This window comes from Puma concolor, chromosome F2 (assembly GCF_028749965.1).
Source record: "Puma concolor isolate L17-30 chromosome F2, mPumCon1.1.hap2, whole genome shotgun sequence".
Taxonomy (NCBI): Eukaryota; Metazoa; Chordata; class Mammalia; order Carnivora; family Felidae; genus Puma; species Puma concolor.
Genome location: NC_141684.1, coordinates 63,917,258 through 63,944,234, shown reverse-complemented (window position 1 = coordinate 63,944,234; position 26,977 = coordinate 63,917,258). Strand labels below are relative to the sequence as shown.

Sequence of the window (26,977 nt, the reverse complement as noted above, 5' to 3'; positions counted from 1 at the left end):
ACAGGAAAGTCTTACCTAGGTACAAGGATGCGTTTTCTTTCTTGACATTGTCATCCAAGTAGGTTGGTCCCAAGGTATAAATAGGTGTGGAACCCATTCCGATGAGAATCTGTGCGCAAATGAATAAAGCCACATAGACCCAGTGATTATTTCCTCCTGAGTCCTTCAGGCAGGCGGGAGGCTCCGAGGTGGCCGTGGAGTTGCCATTCTGACACAGGCCGTCGTTGGAGGCCGAGGCATTCAACTCTTGGATCTGGTAGGGAGGCGAGATGAAGTGAGGTAAAGCAAAGAGGGCAGCCCCGATGGCAATGAAAAGTCCACCGACAGCCAGCCACAGGGGCCTCCGACCCCGGCCGCCAAAGTAGCTGACGAACACCACCACCACCAGGCTCCCAATGTCAAAGCAGCTGACCAGTAGCCCCGACTCAGAACTCTTCAGACTGTAGCGCCTTTCGATGGTGGTGATGACACTGCTCAAGTAGCCGGAGACCATCAACGCCTGGATGAAGGTCAGGAAACACATGCAAACCAGGAAGCAACGGGAATCAGTGAGGACCACATAGAGGCACCTTCTCCCCTGGAGCGTGGCCAGCGTGGAGGACACCGACACGGCTTTGCTGACTTCCACCCTGTGGTTACATTCCATGAGCCCTGCCATCTCTGCCGAAGTGGACGGAGCAGAGGGACTGGGGGCCAACCCGCTTGGGCCCTGTTTCGACTCCTGACGGCCCAAAGAATCTGTACAGCCAAAAGCTGCCTTTGCGCCTGTACTCGCAGGACTGAGGTCTGGCCGGCAGGAGGCGCTGTTCAGGACGGGTAAACTCTTGGACCTAAAGGTCTCTGGTTCGCACTTCTCTTGGACAGCTCCTACTGTGGCTTGCGCTTCCAGCTGCTCTCCCGCCTGGGGCTGCTGCCCAGTGCCTTCGTCCATGGCTCTTAGAATTCAGATTCGATCGCTGGTCGCACTCAGGGACTCCGGCGCTTTTCATCCACCGGCACCAGGGGCCGAAGTCTGGCCCTCTCAGTCGTGCCTACCAGGGACCGGGGCCGGGGGTGCAGAGCCGCGCAGCAGGGCATCCTCACCAGCAGGGAGGCACCCAGGGCATCCTGACCGCAGATGAGGCCCCGAGGCTCCGCAGCCGCGTGCCCCGGGGGGCAGGGGTCCGCGCGGTCCTGCGTTGAGCCCTGCTGGGGGTCCACCTCGGGGCGGTAGCTCGCGGTAGGAGCCTTGCACGTCCCGGGCGCATCCCCTCCGCCGCCGCTCGGCCCGCCGCCTGGAGCGAGTACGCCCCGTGCCCAGCGTGGGGGCGCTTAGCGCTGTTGCCCGCGCCGCATACCGCCCGGCTGGCTGGGCCGGAGGCGCCCTGTCCTCGCCGCCTCCGCTTGCGACACCCTCGGGCGCAAAGATGCCAACCTGCAAAGCAGAGAGAGGGCGGTCAGCGAAGGTCGGCTGCGGCTGGGGCTGGCGTCCCGCCGCCCCGGGGGCCAGCGCTGGGTGACGCGGACGGTCCCAAATGGGACCGAGGCACGAGCAGGGAGCGAAGCCCTGGAGGAGGAAGCGGCTGCAGGCTGCAGCCTCTAGTGCCCGAACAATAAGCAGCAGGCGGTCGGCAGAGACCCTCCCTCATTGTCTACCATGGACCTGCCCCCGCCCCGCCCCTTTTGCCTTAAACAGAGCATCTGCTTTTATATGTTAATAATTATCAACCTGGCAGCCGTGACTCAGAGGCAGTGTCTTTTATTCGGCTGAACTAATTGCAACCTTTTGGTACTCCTACTCCATTACTCAAAATAGAAAATGCCCAAAAGAACAAAGGAAAGTTTTTTTGGGGTGTGTGTGTGTGTGTGTGTTTCCTTACAAACAGTACATTCCCAGTACCGATTTTTTTTTTTTTTAAAAAAAGGGGAAAGCTGCGTGTGTAGAAATGTGTGTACACACTTGTGCGCAGGCACGTGTGCGCGACTGGATGCGAATCCGTCTGCTCCATCAGGGACACGTATGCAAAGCCCAAAGCAGCCGCAAAAAGGTCAACGCGCTAGCCTCTTTACTCCCGACACTAAAAATAACCCCCCAGACCGAAAGAACTATTCAATTTCAAATACCAGGGGCATTTGAGGCTGCGGCCCACACTAAGTCCCAGCGCGCAGTGTCACGCGAAACCGAAAATCAGTTTGCTTTGCGGAGGGGTGGGGAAGCAACAGCCAAACAAAGAGATGCCGGCACGCTCGCTGTCACAGAGCTCGCTGGGAGCCCACCGAGCAGTCTTGGCGCCAGGAGGCCGCGGGAGAGGTATGCTGTTTACATCGAGCGCACCCTGCGCGCGTGGACCCGGGGTGCGTGCGCGAGCGCGCGCGCACACACACACCACACACACAGACACGCAGAGAGACCCCTCACGCACGCACACACACACACACACACACACACACACACACACACACACACACACGCAGGCGTGGATATCGGAGCCCCTCGCGCGCTCCCGCATCCGGCTTGAATTCAGCGAGAGCCGAAAACAGGTGTGTCCCCGGGGTAAGCCCCCGCCCCCCATCTCGGGGACTCCCACTTCAGTGCTCCCGCCCGGGGTGATGTGCACCAGGTGGGAGAGGAGAGCCGGACTTCGCCGCGTTGGGTTTCATTTCGGGTTTGTGTGATGCTGCTGAGAGAAGAAAGGCGGACGGGTAAGGGAGAAAGGCGGGGAGGCTGGGCGGCCAGGGGCGGCCGCTCCGGCGGCTCCCTCGGCTCCGCCGGGCCGGACGGGCTCCCAGATTCCCGGCCTCCCGGCCGCTCGCAGCCCGGGCTTCCCCGCCGCCTCCTCGCCCGGGCGCCGTCCCGGGGAACCCCACCGGCGGCCGCGCGCCGGCCCGGGGAATCCCGGCAAACTCCCTCGGCGCTCGGCGGCGGCCGAGCCCCTGCCCGCGCGGGCACCCACCCCGCAGCGCCCGCGCGGAGGGACGCACGCTCCCCAGCCGGGAGCTCTCGGGGCCGGCGTGGAATCCCTGGGACACCCCTGCGCGTGCACACACACACACACACACACACACACGCACGCACGCACACACAGCCCGCGGGAGGACGGCTCGCCGCGCTGCCCGGGCGCACCAGCCGCCGCTACTCACTGGTGAGTGTCGGTCAGAATGTCTGGCTGAGAGCGGAGCGGCGGGAAGTGGGGGCTGTGGAGGCGCGGGAGTAGTGGGGAGACGCCTGGGGAGGCAGCTTCGGTCCAGCCGCGGAGAAATCAGTGAATGAGACTGAGTCGGGCTGAACTCTTACCCCCACCCCTCGCCTGTCACCCAAGCCTCCCTCTCCAGACACAGGCGCACAGAGACGCGCCCGGAGCGGAGCAGCAGAGGGCGCAGGCGCGCGGGCGGCCGCCCAGCCCGGGCCCGGAGGCAGCGGGCCACCCGCCGCCCTTCACCCGCCCGGCCAGGACGGGAGGCGGAGGAGCGCTGAAGCCCTGAGGGGGCAGGTCTCCAAAAAAGTGAGCTCTGAGCCAGGGAGCCCATTCTGAATAAAGAAATTATTTCTGTCCGTTTGCTCCGTGTCGTGGGCACCCACAATGTCTAGGGACCAGAGTAGGTTGTGGGGACCAAAGATGAACAGGACAGGATCCCTGGAGTGAGGAAACCTCTGTATTGTGGAAGAAATACCCCCTAAGTAGCCTAAAACAACGAGGCGAGCTCCTTACAGGATGCCACCGAAGAACCTAATATCCATTCACTTAACTCCGCCATCATTTCCAGGCAGAAGGAAAGGCGTGTGCAACAGCATGGGGCATGGCGCTACAAGTTAATAGGTAGAGGAGTTGCAGGGAGATCGCAGGGATGGGGCCGAGGAAGGACCGCAAGGGTTGCAGCGTGGAGAAGGTCAGCAAGGGCTTCACGGCTTGTGAACTGTCTGCTGTGAAGGGCCAGTGATGCTCTGAGTCGCTCACCAGAAAGGTGTTCTGGCAGTGGTGGGTGAATCGAGGCCACGTTGAGGGCACTGAGACAAGTTAGGAAGCAATCTCTAGACAAAATGGGATGAGGTGGTGACAAGGACATGGAGAGGAGGAACTGATTAACTATACAGTGAGAAGGTGGAAGTGGCCATACCTGGAAGTCAATGTAATCTGGAAGATGAGAAAACGGTCCAATGTAAGATGTCTCTCAAGTTTCATACGGGACTGACTGGGTAGATGACATCCAACCAAAACACAGGAGGAGACGTGTGCTCTTGAGGGAAAGATGGTTCTCCTTTCAGACGCATTGATTTCGCCAGGCAGGTATACATGTCCCATAAGCCATTTTGATATATGATACACAGGGAGTTTGGACTGGAGACGTGAATTAACAGTCATCAGCCCAAAGGTGACAATCAGGTGAATAAGGAAGACCAGGCAGACTGCAGAGAGGAAGGCTAAGGACAGGGCCCTGTCTAAGACCACAGTCTAAGAGACGGAGAGGGAAAAAGCTGAGGAGGGAGATTAGAACCAGTGGAGGTGGGTGAAGAATCAGAGAAGTCACAGAAGCCATAGCAGCAGAAAATTCTTAAGAAGGGAGTTATTAGATGCATGGAAACCTGAAGAGAAGTCAGATAGGTTAACTGAGAAGAGTCCATTCACTGTAGCAAGCAGGAGGACACTTACTTCAAGCTGAGCTTCAAGAGAGGGAGATGGTGATCTAAAGAAGGAAGGGGATTGTCCTTCTACAACTGCCACGACTATGCTCGCCATTCCTGCCATGCCAGAGCCACTTCACTGACCCTTGGCCGTTTCCAATGAGAATACTGTCTCCACTTTACAGACCTGATGAGTAAGGTGCAGAGAGATTAAGTAACTCGGTGAGGGCGCACAGCTGGCCTGTGGAACCCATGTGTTCCTAAAGCCCATCCTCTTAACCCTGACTGGAAGATCTCTCATAATTGTACAGCAGCTTGACTTTTCGGTGCACCTTGCATCTGTTAATTATCTTACTTTAGTCCAATAACTACCATTCACAGCCAATCCTTGGAGAACAAAATAGGCCAGCTGACACCAAAGAGCAGTTAGTGTGTGCTTGATGCCCATGATGAGGCAACACTGATCTTCTTTCTGGTAGCTTCCAGACTGACCAAACAAACGGGGCAAAGATACTCCTTTCCTCATCCCCTGCCACTATGCCCTCCTCCTGAGATCTCCATCAAGCCCACTGTTTCTTTTCCACAAACAAGCAGTATGACTCCAGCTCCACCCCGGCCCAAATTGTAGTCTCCTACTGCTGGTAATGTAGGCAAAAGCGTGCATCACTTCTTGCACCTAAATACTCCTCGGAGCTTAGTCTGGATCCAAACAGAATCGATCTGCCTCCTATTACATCCTTCTAAGCTCTTTGGCCCATTCCCTCATTTCAGCCCCAGCCCCAGACGTCAGTTTTTCTCCAGCAAATTCAATCTGTTGCATTAGGTGCCAACAGACGGCTTCCCTGCTGAAAGTCAAATAATCATGTCCCTGGAACATGCTGTGTTTATTCATGGTCCATTACTGTAGTTAAACTAGCAACAACTCTAAGAACCTATAGATTTTTTTTTATTGCCCCTCATAGAAAGATCATGATTTACAGACAGAATCGAAAAAGGCCCAATTAGCTACCCATACCGGAAACAAGAAGAAAACATTTAGCAAGAGACACGTCTTTTGCTTTCTCTTCCATAGTTAAGTGTGACCTTGGAAAAGGCCAGGCGTGTCTCCATCAGCCCTAATTGTCAGATTCATAGAAAGAAATGGATTCACATCATGGGATTCTGCTACAGCCGTGGCTTATTTCACACAATATAAGTGAGTACAGCTGCCTAAACCAGAATATGTACCTTGTTAGGTATATTGGGATAAACTCTCTTCGAATTTCCAGGTTGCTAATGCTTCTTCTAAGTCATTAATCAGTGTAACTTACACATAAATTGCTCCTTTCCCAGCCTTCATATAATAAGAAGGTAGCCTTTGGAATCACCTACTGCATTCCATGGGCTTAAAATCTGGCTGCTCTGGAGAATGGAACAAGGAAAGTGAGAGGGAACTTGTTCTTCACTCTCTTCTCTCCTTCCTGAAAAAAGGCTCACTTCAGAAGTCTCCCAGACACGTGAAGAACTGGATTTTGGTGCAGAATATTTTCTGGGCTTAAAATATAATTCACAGTTGCTATAACTGAATTAGACACCGGTTGCTTCAGAGGGGACAAATTGTATGTTTAAGTTAACTTTTTTTTTCAATATTGAAACACAGCTTTATTCACAGACCCTAAAGAGGTATCGAGAGTATTAGCCTCTGTGACATATTTAAATTACATCTCTATTCTTAGTTCCAAAAAGGAATTTGTTTTGTTTTTATTTGTTTTTGTGAGAGAGGGGGGAGAGAGAGAGAGAAAGCACAAGTAGGGGAGTAGCAGGGAGAGACAGGGAGACACAGAATCCAAAGCAGGCTCCAGGCTCTGAGCTGTCAGCACAGAGCAGGACAAGGGGCTCGAACTCACTAACTGTGAGATCATGACCTGAGGCAAAGTCAGACGCTTAACCCCCTGAGCCACCCAGGTGCCCCCAAAAAGTAATTTATGATATAACTGATTTCCTCAAATTGTTTTTATTTTTTTTAACTTAGTTTTATTTTTATTGAGATATCCTTGACATGATGCTTTTTAGGTGTTTGATATATGTATCTATTGTGAACTGATTGCAACGGTAAGTCTGGTTAATATCCATCACCACACATGGTCACAAATTTTTTTCTCGTGATGAGAACTTTTCAGATCTACTCCCTTAGCAACTTTCAAACATACAATACAGTGTTGTTAACTATAAGATTAAAAAGTAAACTCTTAACAGGACTTGGCATTTACAGCCTCACTTAGAAGGAAATTTCAAGCTGGGTAAAACAAAAGAGAAACAGATTTGGCCCTGGGGTCCAGAGAATGCACCCAGTCACTCCAGCCCTGTGGTTTGCAAGTGCTGAAGGAGTATCTGACCAACTGCGTGAGCTTTAGCACTGCTAGTCCCATGGCCCAAGAGGCCACAGTCCCCTGAACACTTGGACGCATGGTCACCCTCTAAAGGAGCCAAGCAATTTGGCTGCACCTCTGGGACACAGCGAGGACAAGGAGACAAGACTCTATCAGTCAGGACCTTCTAGAACCTGCCACCTCCCTTAATAAAAGTAAGCCAGATAATCTAAGGCTAGTAATGAGGAGAAAATTCCTTGTGAACAGGAGACATCTATCTCCAAAGATTCACATTCCCTTGAAAGATATTCATATTTACCACCACTGGCTCCTGGGCCTGGAAAAGGAAGGAAGTTGGACAGGAAGGGGGAGGAAGGAGGTAAGAAGAGGTGATCTGCCATGGGCCCTAAGCATCTCTGCACATTCTTTGTGGGTAGGCCAAGAAGGCAAGGCCCAGGCCATTTCTCAGTGTGTGTCTGCAGCCAGCAACCTTGAGGGATGAGCTAACATCTTGCCCTGGACAAACCAGGCTTGCTTCTGCTTCGGTGCAGCCCCCAAGCTCAATGCTCCTCTCCTGTAAGGCAACCCACTGCAGGTACAGGACGCTGCATCACCTGGGGGGATTTAGTGGGCATGGGGAAGCGAACAAACATCATACAGACACTGCCTGCTGCTTTTGCCATCAGTAACAACATCCTTTGTCTGATTCTGGAGTCTCTTCTCCCTAGCACCCATGAAACAGTAGCAGGCTCCCTTGTTAGCTTGGAAGCAGGGTTACATCCTCAACCCTACACAGTTCCCGACAGGCACCACCCAATTTTAACATTCTGACTCAGATATTAGCTTTCCTTATAATCTATAGTACAAGTTGGGTCAAGGCCTGAACTAAAAAAGGAAAATAAATACAAAGCATAAAATGAAATGAAACTGTGTTAGATATGCTTGATTGACATTCAATGTGCAGCCCCTACATTTGTTTCTTCTTGAATGACAGAGTCTAGAAAGCTTTAAAAAAAAACAACAAAAAACAAAAAACCACATCCCCCAGACTCCCTTGCTGATCAGGTGGTTCTGGATGAGAACTGAAGCACTCCTGTGGGTTTGCGAAGGTGGGATGAGTCACAGGCCAGCTTTTTGGCTGTCTTATGCCAGCAAGCAGGTCAGGGAGACATGTTGTTTTTCTGCTTCAGTATTCATTTGTCCAAACTCCAGCTTCTGGGTGTTGAAAGGCAGTCGTAGCATTGGGTCTCCTGAAGCACCAGGGAAGGTCTTTGATTTCTAACCCCACTGCTTCCTCCCCCAGATTGTGGCAGATAAACCAGTTTCCCTAGCAGGAAAGATCTACAGTGTTCCAAGAGTCATTCCTGGTCATCCAATCTAGAGATCATTTGTCTGGCCCTTCCAGAGATTTTCTAAGCATGTATCTTTCTGTAGTGAGTCTCTTTCTGCCAAAAGCCCAGAGTGATTTCTCTGTCCTACACTAAGCTAAGATTAATACAGCAGATAGGTGGTTTTTTAAATTATGGCTCACTCATCCACAATTGGAGGCCCCTCTGCCTAGCTCTCAACTCGCCTTTCTAAAGCAAAAGTCTTACTTTAGGACCTATGTTAGGGATGACCTTGAACAATCGGTAAACTTCTCAAAGTCGAGATCCAGAGAGCAATGCCAAGAGAAGGCTAGAATTCCTCTCTCCTTCCTCCTTTCTCGTTTCCATTCCCTATCTGAGGACATTTTTTTTTTCCCCTAAACGATTGGAAAGATCCATATTCCAGCGGTGACCTGAAGGAGGTGATCATATCCCAGAGCACAGAAGAATAATTAACACAAGATAATATAAAACAACACCCTCACTGCAATGACACACTGTTGAAGCTCTCCTTCAAAGCAGGTAGAATGGCAGCACGTTGTCTCAGTTCTTTACACTTATCTAAAAGACCTGCAGGGGCGCCTGGGTGGCTCAGTCGGTTGAGTGTCCAACTTTGGCTCAGGTCACGATCTCACGGTTCGTGGGTTCGTGACCCGTGTTGGGCTCTGTGCTGACAGCTCGAAGCCTGGAGCCTGCTTCGGATTCTGTGTCTCCCTCTCTATCTCTCTGCCCCTCCCCTGCTCGTGCTCTGTCTCTCAAAAACAAATAAATGTTTAAAAAAAAATTTTATAAAAGACCTGGAGATCTGCTGTATGACATGGTATCTATAGTCAGCAATAATATATTATATGCTTAAAATTTTGTTGAGGGTTGGTCTCATTGTAAGGTGTTCTTACCAAGAAAATAAAGTTATAAAAAATAGTAAGTGAGGGGTGCCTGGGTGGCTCAAGTCAGATAAGTGGCCGACTCTTGGTTTCCACTCAGGTCAGGATCTCACTGTTCATGAGTTCGAGCCCCACGTCAGGCTGTATGCTGACAGCATGAGCCTGCTTGGGATTCCCTCTCTCCCCCTCTCTCTCTGCCACTCCCCTGCTCTTGCTCTCTCTGTCTCTCTCAAAACATATAAATGAACTTTAAAATAATGATAATAAATGAAAGACCTGAAGCACTGACGGTTATAAACAATCTGTGGTGTATGTAAGTCCTGCTGTTAGCAAAAGGGAGGCTAGCTTCTGGACAGCGGCATCCTCCCCGGCTTCCCCACCCCCTTCCGAAGGTCTGTTGTCATCTGTGGCAAATTAACACTATTTCATCTTTGTGGTGAGCACATGGGTGTCACTTATACATATGTCATCACAACATGACGCCCCAATTCTAGAAGGCACCATTGTTTTATGCACCACTCAGAAGGAAAAAATGCTTCCAATTAGACTATGACACATGCCTCAATGATGAAAGAGAGAAAAAGAGGGCTCTGTTGCCAAACTGCCTCAGTTTCATTCTGGCTCTGCCCTTTATGCCGGTATGGCCTTGGATAATTTACTAAACCTCTCTGCCTCAGTTTTCAGGCTGGGGTTAATCACAGAATCTATCTCACGGGGTTGTTGTAAGCAGTAAATGACAGAACATCGGCAAAATGCTTCCTTCCAAGAAGTTCTTGGAACCTAACAAACGTCAGGCATTGTTACAGATCTGTATTGCTGTCTCCCGCATTCATCTTAACCGCCTTTTTTCCTCTCTGGTTGTCAGAGGGCAGGGAATCCGCATCTTTCATGCAGGCCGCACACTTCTCTAGGATTCGTTCCTATCTGGGAAATTATGATCAGACTGATAAAACATCACATGCCCTTTAGGATCCGGTATTTGGTTGTTTATGTTTGTTTTGCTTCCTTTTTCATCTTTCAACTGTGGGTACCCTTTCCTCATCGGTACCACCACCCCTACTCACAAATTTAGGAAAAGCTCAACAATAATGATCCCTCTTATTTACCATATTAGGGCTGATTACCTACTTTATGTACATTCTTTCATCTTCACTCCTCAGTTTAGATTATCAATTCCATTTTAGAAAAGAGAGCTGAGGCTCAAAATGATCGTCAACTTACCCTAAATCTTTAGGCATAGAAAGTGTGGAGATCCAAAGCCAGACCAGCCACATTCCAAGACCTATGCTTCTGGCTACCTAGCTGTGTTTGCTTGGAAATGTGCTTTACATACATCTTAGGAAGTCATCGTTGATTAAGATGAGGCATGTCTCAGGGCGACTGGGTGGCTCAGTCGATTAAGCGTTGGATTTTGGCTCAGGTCATGAACTCACGGTTGTGGAACTGAGCCCATTTTGGGCTCTGCACTGACAGAGCGGAGCCTGCTTGGGAGTCTCTCTCTCTCTCTGTCTCTCTCTCTGTCTCTCTCTCTCTTTCCCTCTCCCTCCCTCCCTCTCTCTCTCTGCCTCTCCCTCCCTCTCAAAATAAATAAGTAACATTTAAAAAGAGGTGGGGGTGCCTGGGTGGCTCAGTCAGTTAAGTGTCTGACTTCAGCTCAGGTCGTGATCTCACAGTTCGTGAGTTCAAACCCCACATTGGGCTCTGTACTGACAGTGTGGAGCCTGCTTGGGATTCTCTCTCTGCCTCTGCCTCTGCCCCTCCCTCACTCATGCTCTCTCTCAAAATAAATAAAAATAAATTTAAATTAAAAAAAAAAAAGGATGAAGCATGCTATTGCTTTTGAGTAAAACTACAAAACGAACCACCCATCAAGGCCTGATCTCTATAATGAGTAGGCCTCATGGTTTTACAGGGCTGCCCAACTGTCCAGTTACTAGCTGTGGTTTCATTCCCAACTCATGACTCCTCCCAACCTTCCCCACATTCCTTCTCTGGAAGGAGGGCGCATGAGCATCACGGACAAGACACCATAAAGCCCATCCCTCGGAAGACTGCTCCCCACCCCCACCTCCAGTGCATTCCATCGTAAAGCTAAGAAATACCTGACCAGCCGCTTGTGGTGAGTAAACCGGCCTCCTCTCACAGCCAGTCTTGCAAAAGAGAGGCGAAATCGAACCTAGCTTCCTGAGATCCTGAGTCACAAACGCCCATGGTACACTTCTTTAACTAAAAACACAGAAATGGAAGGGGCTGTGTGGGATGATCAGGAGCTCAGAGCTCAAACCTCCCTTCCTTACTGGAAAGACACTCTGAAAGAGCTTTCCAAGAGCTCACCCAAGTCCCCTTCTCTCTTCTCTGCCTTTTTTTGTTGTTGTCAGTGATATTTTTGATAATTATCTGATTGCGAATAAACTCCAAAAGTCCAGGTTGAAGTGCTATATTATTTTTTTATTGGCTTTGGCATGTGTGCACAGGGGCTTTTTTTTGGCCGACTTCTAGGCTCCATTCCCTTTGGCTGTGATACTCTGACAACTGCTCCGTTTGTCTTATTGTAACTAATGAAGACAAAATGACCCAATATGAGTATAACGTACCACTCAGGCCATCAGGGAAGTGATTTTAAAGGCTTTAGTAATCCATTTGGGGGATCACAAAACCTGTCATCAAGGAATGGGATTTAAATGACAAATGAATTGTCTATCTTTCCCTTTGAGGAAATTAGAGCTATTAGAGGCTAAGTTTAGTTTGCCTAAACTGAGGAATGACCTGACAAATGCCCATGTATATGATAAGGGAGCATGGGGTAAGCTGAGGGCAAAATGCAGGCTAACAGCAACCCCCCCACCCCCTGCAGTGGGACATGTATGATATTCCTTGGACACTCCAGGCTGTGCCAAAACAGGAAAGGACAAAAAAAAAAAAAAAAAAAAAAAAGGTTAAATTGATAAGAGTCTCCACCAGTTTACCAGAAAAAGGCAATCCCATCATAGCCTAAAGTCCAGGAACTTCCTACTGTCTTAATGGTAATGCCCTGCTGGGGGCCGGGGGGGGGGGGGGGGGGGGGGGGGTGGGGGGGGCGAGTAACAACCTTAGCTTGACAATGGCTAGGCCTCCAGTAAGTGTTTAGCATGTGAAAGTCTCTTTGGAAACTCCCTCTAGACTTTATCTCCCACCCCCCAACAATAGCAGTGTGGCTCTTCCGGCCCTGGTCCCCATGCTTTAATAAAATCACCTTTTTGCACCAAAGACATTTTCAAGAATTTTTTCTCAGTCACCGGCTCTGGATCCCATGAACCGTCCATCGCCCTAAAACTTCATCATATACAGTGGCAATCTTTTGCCCTTCTTTCAGTTGGCTTTCTTTGTGAAATTTCACACCAGAGGAAAAATGTGATTTTTCAAGCAGAAAAGAACTATTGTGAGAGTTAGCTCATTTTGGACCCAGGATGAATTTTAAGCCCCAGAGAAGAAACTGAAACATGCTTTAAGGAGAAATAATACAGGTAAGCGAAAATATGCATTTTCTCTCCATATTATGTTCATCCTTCTTCAGTCTTCCCTAAAGAAAAATATCTTTGGGAAGAAAAGTCTGAAACCCTGAAGACAATTTTTACTAGTCTTAGAAAATGTCTTTTCATTAATATATTTTACACACATAACAAGAAAGCAAAACTGAGAATAAGCAAAGTAATCCAAACTATCAAAAACCTAACAAAATTAGCTCCCTTATATGCCACCAAGACAGGAGCTTATCTGTCTCCTGCAGTTTGAAGACAAAGATCTGATTTCCTCTAAGTGCAAGGCCCAGGAGGGAAACACTGCATGCATGATGAAGGGTCTGCTTTGAACCCTGAAGAATAAGCAGAATTTGCACATGTGTGCGTGCACTGGCCTCTGAGACAGAGCAGCCCTTGAAGAGGGAGATTAAAAAAGGGACACTTTTGGAGCACCTGGGTGGCTCAGTTGGTTAAGTGCTGGACTTTACCTCAGGTCATGATCTCACAGTTCATGGGTTCGAGCCCTGTGTCAGGCTCTGTGCCAACAGCTCTGAGCCTGGAGCACGCTTCAGATTCTGTGTCTCCCTCTCTCTCTGCTCCTCCCCCACTCGCACTCGCTCACGCTCTCTCTCTCTCAAAAAAAAAATAAATATTAAAAAAGAAAGAAAGAACACTTTTGGGCACTGGTGGTATTGTTGTGGAATCCAGAACACATGAGGGGGATAAATAGGAAGTAAGAAAGGAAAGCTGGTCACTGCCAACTAAGAAGGATAGCCTCTATTCCATAGACCACATAAAGTCATTGAAGGTTTCTAAGCAAAGCAGTGACAGGATTAAGCAGAACTTTATGAAGATGAATTTCTCAGGAAGTGGTGGGTGGGACTGGAGTGGGAAAGAGACTGTAGGTAGAAAGACCACTCCCAAAGCAACTAGGATAGTACGGGCAAAACCATGACCTTGGGTTCCAATAAGTAAGGACCAGGAATTAGACCGCTGTTGTTTTATGACATGGGATCCGTGACACCAGATTGGAGGGATCATGGGAATTGTGTAGCCAAAAATTTACAAACCTATGGCCAAACCAGGCTGATGATAAAGCCTACATATATATGTGTGTGTATGTGGGCTTTACACACACATATATATTACACACACACACACACATATATATTTCAGTTTTCAGAGTTCAATCCCAAAACTATTCTAAACTTGACATGTTTCAGATGAAAGATCCAGATTTCTGCATTCTAGATATTTGCCATTTGCCATATTGGGTTCTAGGCCCTCAGTTACCTGCCTGGCCTGTATGAGCCTCTTAGTTTGAGATCTCTTGATTTAGGCCAATTCCTGTCCTGCCACCCCTACCCCAATCTCGAAGATGAAGGAACTTCTTTCAAGGGAAGTTTCAAGGAACTTTCCAAGGAAAGTGATTTTCCTAAAGCTTCACCTGCAGAGGGTGGCAAAGTCAATGAGGAATGACATGCGACAGTGACGGTTTTACTTTGTACAGCAGCTTGAAATATATGGTCTTGTTCCTCACAGCTCTAAAAGGTAGACATCTTTACACCCAAAACTAATGCAACATTATGCGTCAACTATACTTCAATTTAAAAAAAACAAAAACAAAAACAAAAATAGAAGCAGGCGGATATCACTATCCCCATTCCATAGAGGAAGCAAAGGGTTGAGAGAGAGACTAGGTAATTTGGCCAGAGCCACATGGCTGATCAGCAGTGGAGACAATGTAAACCCAGATCCATCCCAGACCTTTTGTTACACAATTAGTGTGAGATCCTGGAGGCAGACAAACCTACTTAAAATTTGGCCAGGCCATTGACTGGCTGTGAGACAGCGGGGATGTTACTCAACCTGAGTTCAGCTCTTTGGTCTCTAAACTGACATGAACATGTATCCAACAGCAGCTAACACACAATAGGAATTACAGTTCCTATATATTGATCCTATATGTATATTACAGTTCCTATACATTGCTTACTTGGGCGGGATATTGTGCTATGTTCCATACTCCATGATAAAATGAATGCTGTTATCCACGTTTCGATGGGAAAAAAACTGAGTTTTGGCGCAGGTCATGATTTCACAATTTCGTGGGTCCAATCCCCGCCATTGGGCTCTGTGCTGAGAGCACAAAGCCTGCTTGGGATTCTCTGTCTTCCTCTCTCTCCACCCCTCCCTTGCTCATACTCTCTCTCTCAAAATAAATAAATAAACATAAAAAAAAGAAGAAGAGGAGGAGGAGGAAGTTTGGACACAGACAAGCACAAAGGGAAGACCAAGTGAGGACACAGGGAACAGGAACACATAGATGGCCACCTATAAACCAAGGAGAGAGACCTCAGAAGAAAATAATCCTGACAACCTTGATCTCCAACTTCTAGCCTCAGAACTATGAGAAAATAAATCCCTCTTGTTTAAGCCACACAGTCTGTGCCACTTTGTTATGGCAGCCCTAGAAAATTAATACAAAAATTGTTTTTTTAAGATAAATATTTTAAAATTATAATAGCTGGGGCGCCTGGGTGGCGCAGTCGGTGAAGCGTCCGACTTCAGCCAGGTCACGATCTCGCGGTCCGTGAGTTCGAGCCCCGCGTCAGGCTCTGGGCTGATGGCTCAGGGCCTGGAGCCTGTTTCCGATTCTGTGTCTCCCTCTCTCTCTGCCCCTCCCCCATTCATGCTCTGTCTCTCTCTGTCCCAAAAATAAATAAACGTTGAAAAAAAATTTAAAAAAATAAAATTATAATAGCTAGTAACTTATTTTAAAATTCATTATTTTTGGGGCGCCTGGGTGGCGCAGTCGGTTAAGCGTCCGACTTCAGCCAGGTCACGATCTCGCAGTCCGTGAGTTCGAGCCCCGCGTCGGGCTCTGGGCTGATGGCTCAGAGCCTGGAGCCTGTTTCCGATTCTGTGTCTCCCTCTCTCTCTGCCCCTCCCCTGTTCATGCTCTGTCTCTCTCTGTCCCAAAAATAAATAAACGTTGAAAAAAAAAAATTTTTTTTTTAAAAAATTCATTATTTTTTAAAGTTTATTTATGTATTTTTGAGAGACAGCAAGTGCGGGGTGGGGGGGAGCGCATGCATTAGTGCACATGAGCAGTGAAGGGGCAGAGAAAGAAGGAGAGAGAGAATCCTAAGCAGGCTCCACACTATTAGCACAGAGCCCAACCCAGGGCTCAAACTCATGAATTGTGAGATCATGACCTAAGCCAAAATCAAGACTCAGATACTTAACCAACTGAGCCCCCAAGGCATCCTTAAAGTTCAATCTTAAATAAGTTTCAGGATTAAAAAAAAAAGTTTCAGGATTTTAACTATTTCTGACAATAAGGAAAAGTTGTTAAAACCTTTCATGATATACTTCTCAGAATAAATTAAAAGGAAATTACTTGTGGGGCACCTGGGTGGCTCAGTTGGTTGAGCGTCTGACTTTGGCTCAGGTCATAATCTCACAATTTGTGAGTTCAAGCCCTATCTCGGCTCACTACTGTCAGCACAGAGCCTACTTCGGATCTTCTGTCCCCCTCTCTCCCTGCCCCTCCCCCATTCTCTCTCTCTCTCTCTCTCTCTCTCTCTCTCTCTCAAAAATAAAAATTAAAAAAATTTTAAAAAAAGGAAATTACTTGAGGAAAAACCCATGGTGCCTGTCAATCAGAGGATGTAGTCTCATAAAGCGTGTTTTAATGCATCAGAAACGTTACAATGATTGACCGGAAAAAAATACTGTGATTTAGGACATATTAAAAAACAAAAGCAATTTACATCAAAGTAATGTAATCCATAAGTAAACAATTTAAAAGAAGAAGGAAAGTCAAATAGATGTGCCAAATTGGAAAAGAAATGAAATATAGTATACCTTTGTCTAAAATAGAGATGCTAAAAAAAAAAGAAAGAAAAGAAAAGAGAAAGAAATGTTTATCACAAATCTTAGAACCTCCCTAGGATCCAAAAGTATATAAGCATCTGGAATGACCTGGAAAAAATCTGGAAAAACGTGACAAACCCCTAACAATCAAGTGGTAACGTTATCAGTGTATCCAGTTTCTCCCCACTTCAGGCTTCTCAAACTGGGGCTATGCGTCCCCAGAAGCGCTGGGCTGCCTGCTAGTAATAAAGCAAAATGATAAACATGTGCATCTTTCTAGAAATTCATCTTTATTAAATTTTGGAAATAATATGATAAACAGAGATACATTATAGGATAGAAAGAAGAACTCATATGTTATTTAAATAAACAACCCTTTTAATAAATGCAATGCTTGCTTAAGGTTACTTAGGGTTACTGGCATCCTAGACTCCCAGGGGTATGCAGCCCCCTCCCTTCGGCCAGGCCACATTTATTAAAAAGTTTAAGAAATGCCTTTATCTGATGCCAGTTTTATCCTCAGGAGAGGTGCCTTTGATTTAGAGGGCTCCAGAAAAAAAATATCTCAATCAATCAGTTTGAAATTCTCTTAATTTTGTCTACACAACTCTGTTTCAAATAAAACATGCTAGAGGAATTATGCTATTAGGCATTCACACTTTAGAATGGATTACATCATATATTTTCTCAATACCTGAAACTAGTTATATTTAGAACTTGGAGGTAGAGGGAAAGACATCTAACAGTCAGGGTTTCCCTGGGGAAAAAAGTTGCCAACACTATTGGTTAGTTTGATGGGACTGTTTACCAAAATTTGGCAAAGTATGGGGAAGCCGTTAGGGATATGAAGTACCCTGAGGGTGGTAACAATGGGATGCCACACTATTCCCACAGCAGGCCTGAAGAAGCAGGGCACAGACAGCTTTCAAAAGTTGGGCATATGGAGGCTCCTCAAAAAATTAGAGACAAAGTTACCATATGATCCAGTAATTCCCTACTGGATATTTACCCCCAAAAAATGAAAACACTAATTCAATATATGTTTATTATTATTCAATAATATGTTTATTTCAGCATTATTTACAACAGCCAAGATATAGAAGCACCCCAAGTATCCATCAATAGATGAATGGATAAAAAAGATGAGGTGTATATATATTATGGAACATTACTCAGTCACAAAAATGAATGAGATTGTGCCATTTGCAACAACATGGATGGATCTTGAGGGTATAAGGCTAAGTGAAATAAGTAAGTCAGAGAAAGACAAATGCCATGTTAGTTCGCTCATATGTGGAATTTAAGAAGCAAAAAAGAAAAAAGAGAGGAAAAAAAACAACAAAACTCTTAAACACAGAGAACAAGCTGGAGGTTACCAGAGGGGATGAGTGGCTGGGGGGAAGTGACTGAGGGGAAATAGGTAAAGGGGATTAAGATACACTTATCATGATGAGCACTGAATAATGTAATAATGTATAGAATTATTGAATCATTATATTTCATATGAAATATATGAAACCTGAAACTAAGTAACACTGTACCAGCAATATACACTGTACATCAATTATACTTCAATTATATATAAATATATAATATATTAATAATATATATATTTTATATATTTAGTTATATATATATTTAGTAATATTTGTATATATTATATATTATATATTAATATTTATATATATAATATATATATATTACATATATATATTTAGTTAGAGAATGATACAAAGAATGCCACAAGATGGGAGCTGTTGCCTTCAGTGCATGGACAAAGTCAGTCCACAGTGACCCTGCAGAGAAAAAACTGGGAAATAAACCCAGCCTTGGGTCCTCCCTCCTCTGCCAGCCTCTGACCTCCGGCTGATTGGAAGCCATCGGAAGCCGAGAGCCAGGGAGCCTGCTGAAGCTATCTATACTACAAGTCAGCCTCCAAGGCACAGAGTGCAGGAAAGTGAAGAGTTGATCTGGAAGGAGAAACGGGTGTCCAGCATGCAAGGACTGAATGGGAGGACGAAATGGGCAGGGAAGTGCTGGCAGGGGAGTGGAAGGGCTAAAGATGGAAAGGACTGAAAAAGCTTAAACAATGAAAGATTTTGGATTCTGTTTCCAAAAACTTAAAGCTTTGGGACACCTTGGTGGCTCAGTCGGTTAAGCATCTGGCTCTTGATTTTGGCTCAGGTCGTGATCTCACAGTTTCAGGAGTTCGAGCCTCGCATCGGGCTCTGGGCTAACAGCGCAGAGCCTACTTGGGATTCTCCCCCTCTCTCAGCTCCTCCCCACTTGCATTCCCTCTCTCTCTCTCTCTCAAAAACAAACAAACAAACAAACCAACAAATGTAAAGCTTTAATGTTAAAAGGGGATTTAGAAAATATGAATGGTAGGTAGGTTTCTGTTTAAAGTACAGAAGAACCTTACAGATACTAGAGGTGAATGTGCCTCATGACAAGGCATAGTCACATGTGGTGAACAATCACAGTCTCCCGGCCACAGTGAACGCTCCAAGCATAGGCACGGGACCAGTAGGACAACTGGAATCCTTCCCTGGACTTGCATAAACTGAGGCTGAGGACCATCTCTCCTTTTGCATCACCACAATGGAATGTTGAAAGTCTGGCACTGCCTGAAGCCATGTCCCATGCCACATGGAGAATTCCAGCCTGCAGCAGTAGAGAATGAGGCCATGCACAGTGCAGAGTGAGGGAGAGAGAGAGAGAAAAAGTCCCGATAGTATAAACTGAGTTATCTGTGAGGTTAGTGCATTCATTCTGTCCTGCCCTTTTATGTAAGGCAATAAATTCCCTCCTTTAACAGACTGATTTGAACTGCGTTTCTGTTACTTATGATCAAAAGAATCCTGACTCATGTATTCCCTATATTATTGGTTGCATTATGTCTCCCCTTGCCCCACCCTCCAAAAACTATACGTTGAAGTCCTAGCACCCAGCATCTCAGAATATGACCTTATGTGGATATAGGGTATTTACAGAGGTAATCAAATTAAAATGAAGTCATTAAAATGGGCCGCGATCCAGTACGATTGATTTCCTATAAAAAGGTGAAATTTGGAGACAGATGCATACAGACAAAACACCACGTGAAAAATCGTGTCAGGCTGCCACAAGCCAAGAACCAACCAAAAGGAGAGAGGCCTAAAAAGAGACTTGCCTTACAGCCCTCAGAAGGAACCAACACTGCCAGCACCGTAATCCAGACCCCTAGACAATATATTTCTGTTATTTAAGCCGCTCAGTTTGAGGTACTTTGTTTTTGTTTTATTTATTTCAAAAGAGAGAGAGAGAGAGAGCAAGTGGAGGAGGGCAGAAGGAGAGAGAACCCTGGAGCTCAGCACGGGGCTCAAAGCCACAAAACCATGAGATCATGACCTGAGCCAAAACCAAAAGTCCAGTGCTTAACCGACTGAGCCACCCAGGTTCCCCAAGGTACTTTGTCAACAGCAGCCCTAGCAAAACTAATACACTCCATAACTAGGATGTGGTTAGAAAGACTTTGTACATAGAACTGAACAAGATGATTTCCAAATTCTTCCAGCTCAGAGATGTGATCACTTCAGATATGGATAGTTAGCCCACAAGACCCAAAAGTTGAGTCTCTTCCATTGTGACTGGCATATATATAGCTCTTAATTCAGAGACTGCCTCATAGCCCTCCCCAAAGACCCTACACCTAACACTGTCAGTCAGCCATGCAGCATTTATGGAAGATTTGTTACTTATATTCATTAAGTACAAACACCAAATAAGAAAACAAAAATAATAGAAATTTGGGGGGGGGGGGCGGTCCTGGTGAATTATATGGAGAAAATATAGTAGACATGCATAAAGCAACTTATATAAGGCAAACTTATGGAAGAGTACAAACCAATATCCATGATTCATCATTTCTAGTGAAGCATCATTAGAGACTCCCTCTGCCCTCATCCACTATTGAGACAGAATCTATAGAAATCCCACTTCTAAGCATTTTAAGTAGAATAAAAATGAACACTCCCCTGTAAGAGGGCAAAATCTTTGTTTAAATTGTTCTACAATGGGGACCTACACAGCTCCCCAAATATGAAATCTAATTAGAAAATTGGAAAAATTAGGGGTGCCTGGGTGGCTCATTTGGTTAAGCATCCGACTTCAGATCAGGTCATGATATCACAGTTTGTGAGTTCAAGCCCCACATCAGGCTCCAGGCAGACAATGTGGAGCCTGCTGGAGATTCTCTCTCTCCCTGCCCCCCTCTCTGCCCCTCCCTGCTCATGTTCTCTCTCTCTCTCAAAATAAATTGAAAAAACAAAAACAAAAAACAAAACAAAAAAAAACCTGGAAAAATTCAACCAATACCAAATTTTTTATTATCTTCAAATTGCTGACTTGGGAGACTCCATACTTATTGCAACAATGCATTTTATTGGTCATTTGGAATTTGTATTAGTCAGACAACCAAATCCAGTGTTGCTAGTTGAAGTAGTAAAGAATTTATTACAGAGTGTTAGCCACATTATGGAATCTCCAGGAGAGTCAGGGAAACAGAGTTTGGTATGACACAGCCAGAAACAATATCTGGAAATAGGCCTAGGGGAATGTCCTGGCCAGAATTCCAATGCTGCCCCTAATGTTACTTCACACCTCTGACTTTAGGGATCAGAACCTTGAATCTTTGCCAGAACTGCCCCCAGAAGAACCAGATACCTCCACTCCTGTCCTTGCAAGGAGAACTCATCTCCCTGCCTAACCACTGCACCCAGGGGCTCTCTCTTCCTACAACAACCCTTGTTCAATCTCCCTGTTTGGCAAAACCAACCACAGGTGGGTTCCCAAATGCAAAAGAGTCCAGGAAATGTATATGGTAGCTTCCTAGTCCTTTCCATATAGGAAAGCATACAAGAAGAGTGAGCCAAACCACAGTATCTGCCACAAAATTACCTTCAGAACTAGTCTGCCAAACACAGGAGAAAACTATGTATGTCTTTTATAGCCACACACAGTTTTGACCAAAAACAAAACAAAACAAACAAACAGGGAAGCTTAGTGGGTTTGGTTGGACACTTTATTTGCATTATTGGCTCTGAAAATCTTTCTTGTCTCCAAAGGATATAATCCAATGCCAGATTCTGATAGTATCCACCATTGATGGCATTCGAAAGATACTATAAGAATAAGATGGTTCTTTGTGCTACTAGAACCAAACTTTTTTCCAAAAGATTCCACAAAAAGTTTGAGCCATAGTGGCAATATTGGAAGCCATGTTTGGTGTCCCAAAGATCCTACTTTGAAACACTCATCAGGACAGAGACATTATGAAATTTTGCTTTTTAATCCTCTTTAGTGATAGACATTCCTCATTGGAGTCATGCTCCAACTGGCGTTACTCCTCGAAGGAAAATTGCCAAAATACCTGACAGTGAGCAAAGCCCAAACCACCTGGATTCCTGCCAGAAATCTTACAACTATCAACCTCATAAGAAGTCTCTGGTTAATTGGTCTCCCAAGCAATAGCACTGCCATGACCCAATACCTAGAAGGTCTCTTATAAAACAAGCATGCTTCAAAAAATGACATTGCTATTTTCCCCTTTGGTTGAATTGGCCTCTTTTTAAGAGTCTCATGACCTAAAATCAAGTCTTAATCTATGTATTCCACTGTATAGTCTTAGACAGTATTTAGAGTTTGTGCACCTTTGCTCTGCCACTACAAAATTCTGGGCCAGATCCCAAACCTTACTGAGAGTTCAGACTTAGTTCTCCTTTTAGGCAACAGAATTCTCTTCATAGATGCATCGGTGAGTGATTTTAGTTTTTATTTTTAGGGTTCACATATTAATTTTTGTAGGTACCCATAAAATTTATATTTGGGGGAAAATTAGAAGAAATGAGGATTATTTAAATTGTACTACTTTAAACAATTTAGGAACCATTTTGTGAATGTGATCTTACCTGTAAATGACACCGAATGTCCACCAGGACCAAGAGGGAGGTGAATCAAAGAGCCACAAATCATGACTTCCTGCTGTATACGCTCATTCCAGCCATCCCACTCACTTCCCAGGAACACCATGCTGTTTCGTCTTGCAAGCTTTTCAGATTCCACTGAGCATATCATGGCAATGTTACTTTCGTACCCACAATGCCCCAACCCATTGTAGATTCCCAGGCATACCAGGGCACAAGAACCCTAAAGAAATGACAGGCCTCAGAGACAGGTGAACTACGAATCTAACGAAGTGGAGCCTCAGAAGCCTGAGGACCTGCCTGAGTCCTAACGATATCCTAGAAGGTCTCTATACACGTGTTCACATGTTCATAGATTTTTATAAAATTTGCAAAGGTAAGATGTTTTAGCTGCAATCCATGAAGACTTTGGTCTCTTCCCAATCTAACTTCCTCTTTTATCTGTTAGCATTGGCATTTGAGGGATCCAACTAAGGGGAAATAGGACTGGGGAGTCATTTCTTTTGTATGCTTTTCTGATTCACAGTTGCCTCCATGCATGTTTACGCTGAGGCTAGCTATCTCAGAACAAGGATAGCATCCAGGAATATAGATAAAGCACACTATACCCACTCACTCAAAATCAGGACCCAAAAATTATAGTGCCAGAGGTTACACTGTGATATCATGCCCACCAAGTTACAGAGAGTGGGGTAAGAAATAAGCTTTGAGGGGCATCTGGTTGGCTCAGTCAGTTAAGCATCTGACTTCAGCTTAGGTCATGATCTCATGGTTCATGAGTTCGAGCTCTGCGTCAGGCTCTGGGCCAACAGCTCAGAGCCTGGAGCCTGCTTCAGATTCTATGTCTCCCTCTCTGCCTCTCCGCTGGTCACATTTTGTCTCCCTCTCCTTCAAAAATAAACAATAAAAAAACTTTTTTAAAGAAATAAGGTTTGACATATTCTATATTTGTCAGAGTTCTCCAGAGAAACAGAAAAAAATAAGAAATTAGATAGATAGATAGATAGATAGATAGATAGATAGATAGATAGATAGGCAGGCAGGCATGGAGATCTACAGAGAAAAAGAGATTTATTATAAGGAATTGGCTCATGCAACTCTGAAGGCTGAGAGTCTCCATGTCTACAATCAGCAAGCTGGAAACTGAGGAGAGCCAATGTGGATAAGTTCCAGTCTGAAAGCCAGCAGACTCAAGACCCAAGAGGAGCCAATTTTTCTGTTCAGTCCAAAGGCAAAAAAAAAAAAAAAAATACCCATGTCTCAGCTCAAATAGTCAAGTGGAAAGATTTCCCTTAGGTCTTCCATTGATTGGATAAGGCCCACCCACATTGAAGAAAGCAGCCAGCATCACTTAGTCTACTGATACAAACCTTAATCTCACTCAGAAACACCCTAACAGATACACCCGAAATAATGTTTGGCCAAATGTCTGGGTGCCCAACGGCCCAGTCAAACTGACACATAAAATTAAACATCACACACACCAAGCCAGAAAATCCTGCCAAACCTTAAAACTCACATATGATGGAATCTTAGTAGAGATTTTCCCATATTTGACAACAGTCCTAAAATTTATATAACATTACCCGTAATGAATTATGAAACTGAAACAAACTTTTCTAAACTATCCACAAAGAAAAAAAGTGTCAAAAATGGATGTCTGATAGTTTATTTTTCTGGATTAATTTTTATGTCTGTGATAACTTGCCAGCTTTTTGAAACTTGTAATTTGTTGTGATTTCTTTTTCACTCTAAGTAAACATCCTTTTTCATATCTAATTTTGTGTTTGTAGTTTTATATTCTTTTTATTATAGATGGTATCTGACATTGCTTAAGGCCCACGAAGCCTGTCACTTAGCAAGCCTACATCTTTCCATAGAATTGGCAACCCTGGCTGCACATTATAATCAACTGGGGAGCTTTTCAAAAGAGTAATACCTGGGCCCCATATAGGCCAACTAAATGGGGATCTCTGAAAATAGGGTTATGGTATTTTCTCAAAGTTCCTCGGTTGACTATCGTATAGCCAAGTTGAAAAGCACTATTCTACATAATCTCTTCATATTACAGACGATGAGACAGAGGCCCAAGGTGAGGCTGAAGTCATGAGTCACTCAGCTAGTAAGTGGTCCTAAGCCCAGAGCGGAACACAGCACTGGCCCATCTCTTCCTTAACCGTAGGAATGATCACAAATAATATGATTGTAGATTACCAGTAGTGCTCACTCGCAAAAGGTTGCTGGCCAGGGATACCAAGGGATGAATGTTTTAAAATCCTTCAGTAGAAGCGTACTGTTTACATTCAATTTTTATTCTGCTCTGGCAGAGCTATTAAGCCCACTGAATAGTCTGGAGACAAAGGGTAGAGGATGGGGGTTATAATCAGTCTTAAAACTACTGAGTTGATTTAAATGTCAAGGTCATGCCAGACTAAAAGCTCCTAAATATAGGTGTTCTATTTTAAGCAAAATAGTTCATTCTGTTTCCATAGCTTCATGTAAAGTTTGTCCTACATTTTTATTTTTTTAAGGCCTTATGTAGGCCCTATTATTTAGATAACAAAAGTCACTAATACATTCTAGGACTTTAATTTCCATTTAAATGCTTAGAGAGAAATCATAACCACCTCTCTTTCCTTGGATTTCCATGGTTGGGAATCACTGGACCTGAGTGATCTTTAATAGGCTTTCCAGCATAAAAATTGTTTTATTCTATAAAATAATACAAGCCTATCATTTCCTTGGTGTTATCACTACGACTCAGAATTTACCAAGAGTTTACAACGGGTGGGCAGAGATTTTTGTTGTTTTCTTTTTTTTACAGTTGGTATTTTTACATGGTTTTATATGGTTCCTTTACTGTACATAACAATTTTAAATACTTTAATGTACATTGAATTTTGGTCATTAATCTCAGAGTGTCTCACTTTACAATCTGTCTTAGAATCTTATGTGTGTCTGTCTTGTCTCCACAATGAGATTGTAACCTTCCGCTTTACATCTACCTAAATATCAAGCACCTGAAATAGATGGTCTATAAATATTTGTCAGATTGAATAAAGAAAAGCCCCAATTTTTAAAACTTCTATTTATAAAATTCTCTCTTAAGGCCACTTCCTAAGACACCTTTATAAAGTGAACAACAGTCTACAATTAATGGAGACATCACCCCCATCTTAGTCCATTTGGGCTGCTATAATCCTATACCATAGACCCAATGGTTTATAAACAACAAATTTATTTCTCACTGGAGACTATAAAGTCCAAGATCAAGGCACCAGGAAATCCAGTGTCTGTTGAGAGCCCACTTCCTGGTTCATACAAGCTGTCTTCTCATCGTGTCCTCATATGGTGGAAGGAGCAAGAGGGCTCTCTGGGGTCTCTTCCATAAGGGCACTAATCTCACTCATGAAGCCTCCACCCTCATGATATAATCACCTCCCAAAGGCCCTGCCTCCTAACACCATCCCATGGAGCATTAGGTTTCAACATATGAATAACTGAGGGTGGGAGGGGGACCTGGTAGCTCAGCTGGTTAAGTGTCTGACTCTTGATTGTGCCTCAGGTTATGACCTCACAGTTTGTGAGATGGAACCCCGAGTCAGACTCCATACTGTTGGCACACAATCTGCTTGAGATTCTCTCTCTCTCCTTTTCTCTCTGCCTCTCCTCCACTCAGGCTCTTTCTCTCTCAAAATAAATAAATAAACTTTAATAAAAAAAGAAGAAAAATAAATTGGGGGTGAGAGGTACACATACATTCTATAGCACCACTAAACTAGTCACCTGAGAGTTATGGTTGGTTTTTACTCTTCCGTAACCCCTGCTCTCGCCCAAGCAGCATTACCCCTACACCTCTCCGCACCCTCAATACCTCATATTGGTCATTAAATTTCCTTTCCTCCTACTGCTACCTCTGTCTAGGTTCTCCTAATCTCTCTAGCGCCATGGCAGTAACTACCTAAACCTTCCCTTCTCCTGCTGCACCCTCCAATCTTTTTCAGTACTGCTAGATACTTCTCTCTAAAATAAAAGCCCCTTCTTGTCACACTCTCCACTCCAGCCTCCCCACAAACTCCAGTTTGCTGAGAGTGGAGAATAAAGTTGTCCTCCATGTAGTAGTCTCCTTCTTCTGTTTCAACAGCAACTGAATATTCCCACACACCAGTATCTCCCATGTCACAGCCATGTTAAGGTATTGTACTTGCAGTTCTTTAAACTCTTGTGTAAGTTTTGTCCTTTCTAGACTATTCTTCTCCCCACTGTCTACTTAATTAACCTATTGACATCCTTTAAGACACAGATCAGCATCGCCTCCTCTCGGAAGCTTTTCTGACAGCAACTCTTCCAGTAACCACAAAGGGTTGACCACACCCTCCTTATTCCATCAACATGTATTATACATACTTTGCATGATACTTTATTTTCTCTTGTGTTTG

The 26,977-nt window shown here is 45.0% G+C and overlaps 1 protein-coding gene and 1 long non-coding RNA gene across 4 annotated transcripts in view; one reads left to right on the top strand and one right to left on the bottom strand.

Annotated features, from left to right (window-relative positions):
- Window positions 1-3,326, bottom strand: part of SLCO5A1 (solute carrier organic anion transporter family member 5A1) — a 149,870-nt gene extending 146,544 nt beyond the window's left edge. For all 3 annotated transcript variants that reach the window (XR_015246801.1, XM_086695522.1, XM_086695523.1), the window contains exons 1-2: window positions 3,121-3,326; window positions 16-1,414 (exon numbers count right to left, since the gene is read on the bottom strand). Coding sequence is in view for 2 of the 3 variants with exons in the window: in XM_086695522.1 (XP_086551648.1) it covers window positions 16-931 (916 nt within the window). In the remaining variant the exon portion in view is untranslated. The remainder of the gene's footprint in view (window positions 1-15; window positions 1,415-3,120) is intronic.
- The window catches only part of LOC147572063 (uncharacterized), a 28,685-nt gene continuing 3,751 nt past the window's right edge, over window positions 2,044-26,977 (top strand). The window contains exons 1-2 of the long non-coding RNA XR_015246802.1: window positions 2,044-2,290; window positions 12,552-12,702. This is a non-coding gene — a long non-coding RNA (uncharacterized LOC147572063). The remainder of the gene's footprint in view (window positions 2,291-12,551; window positions 12,703-26,977) is intronic.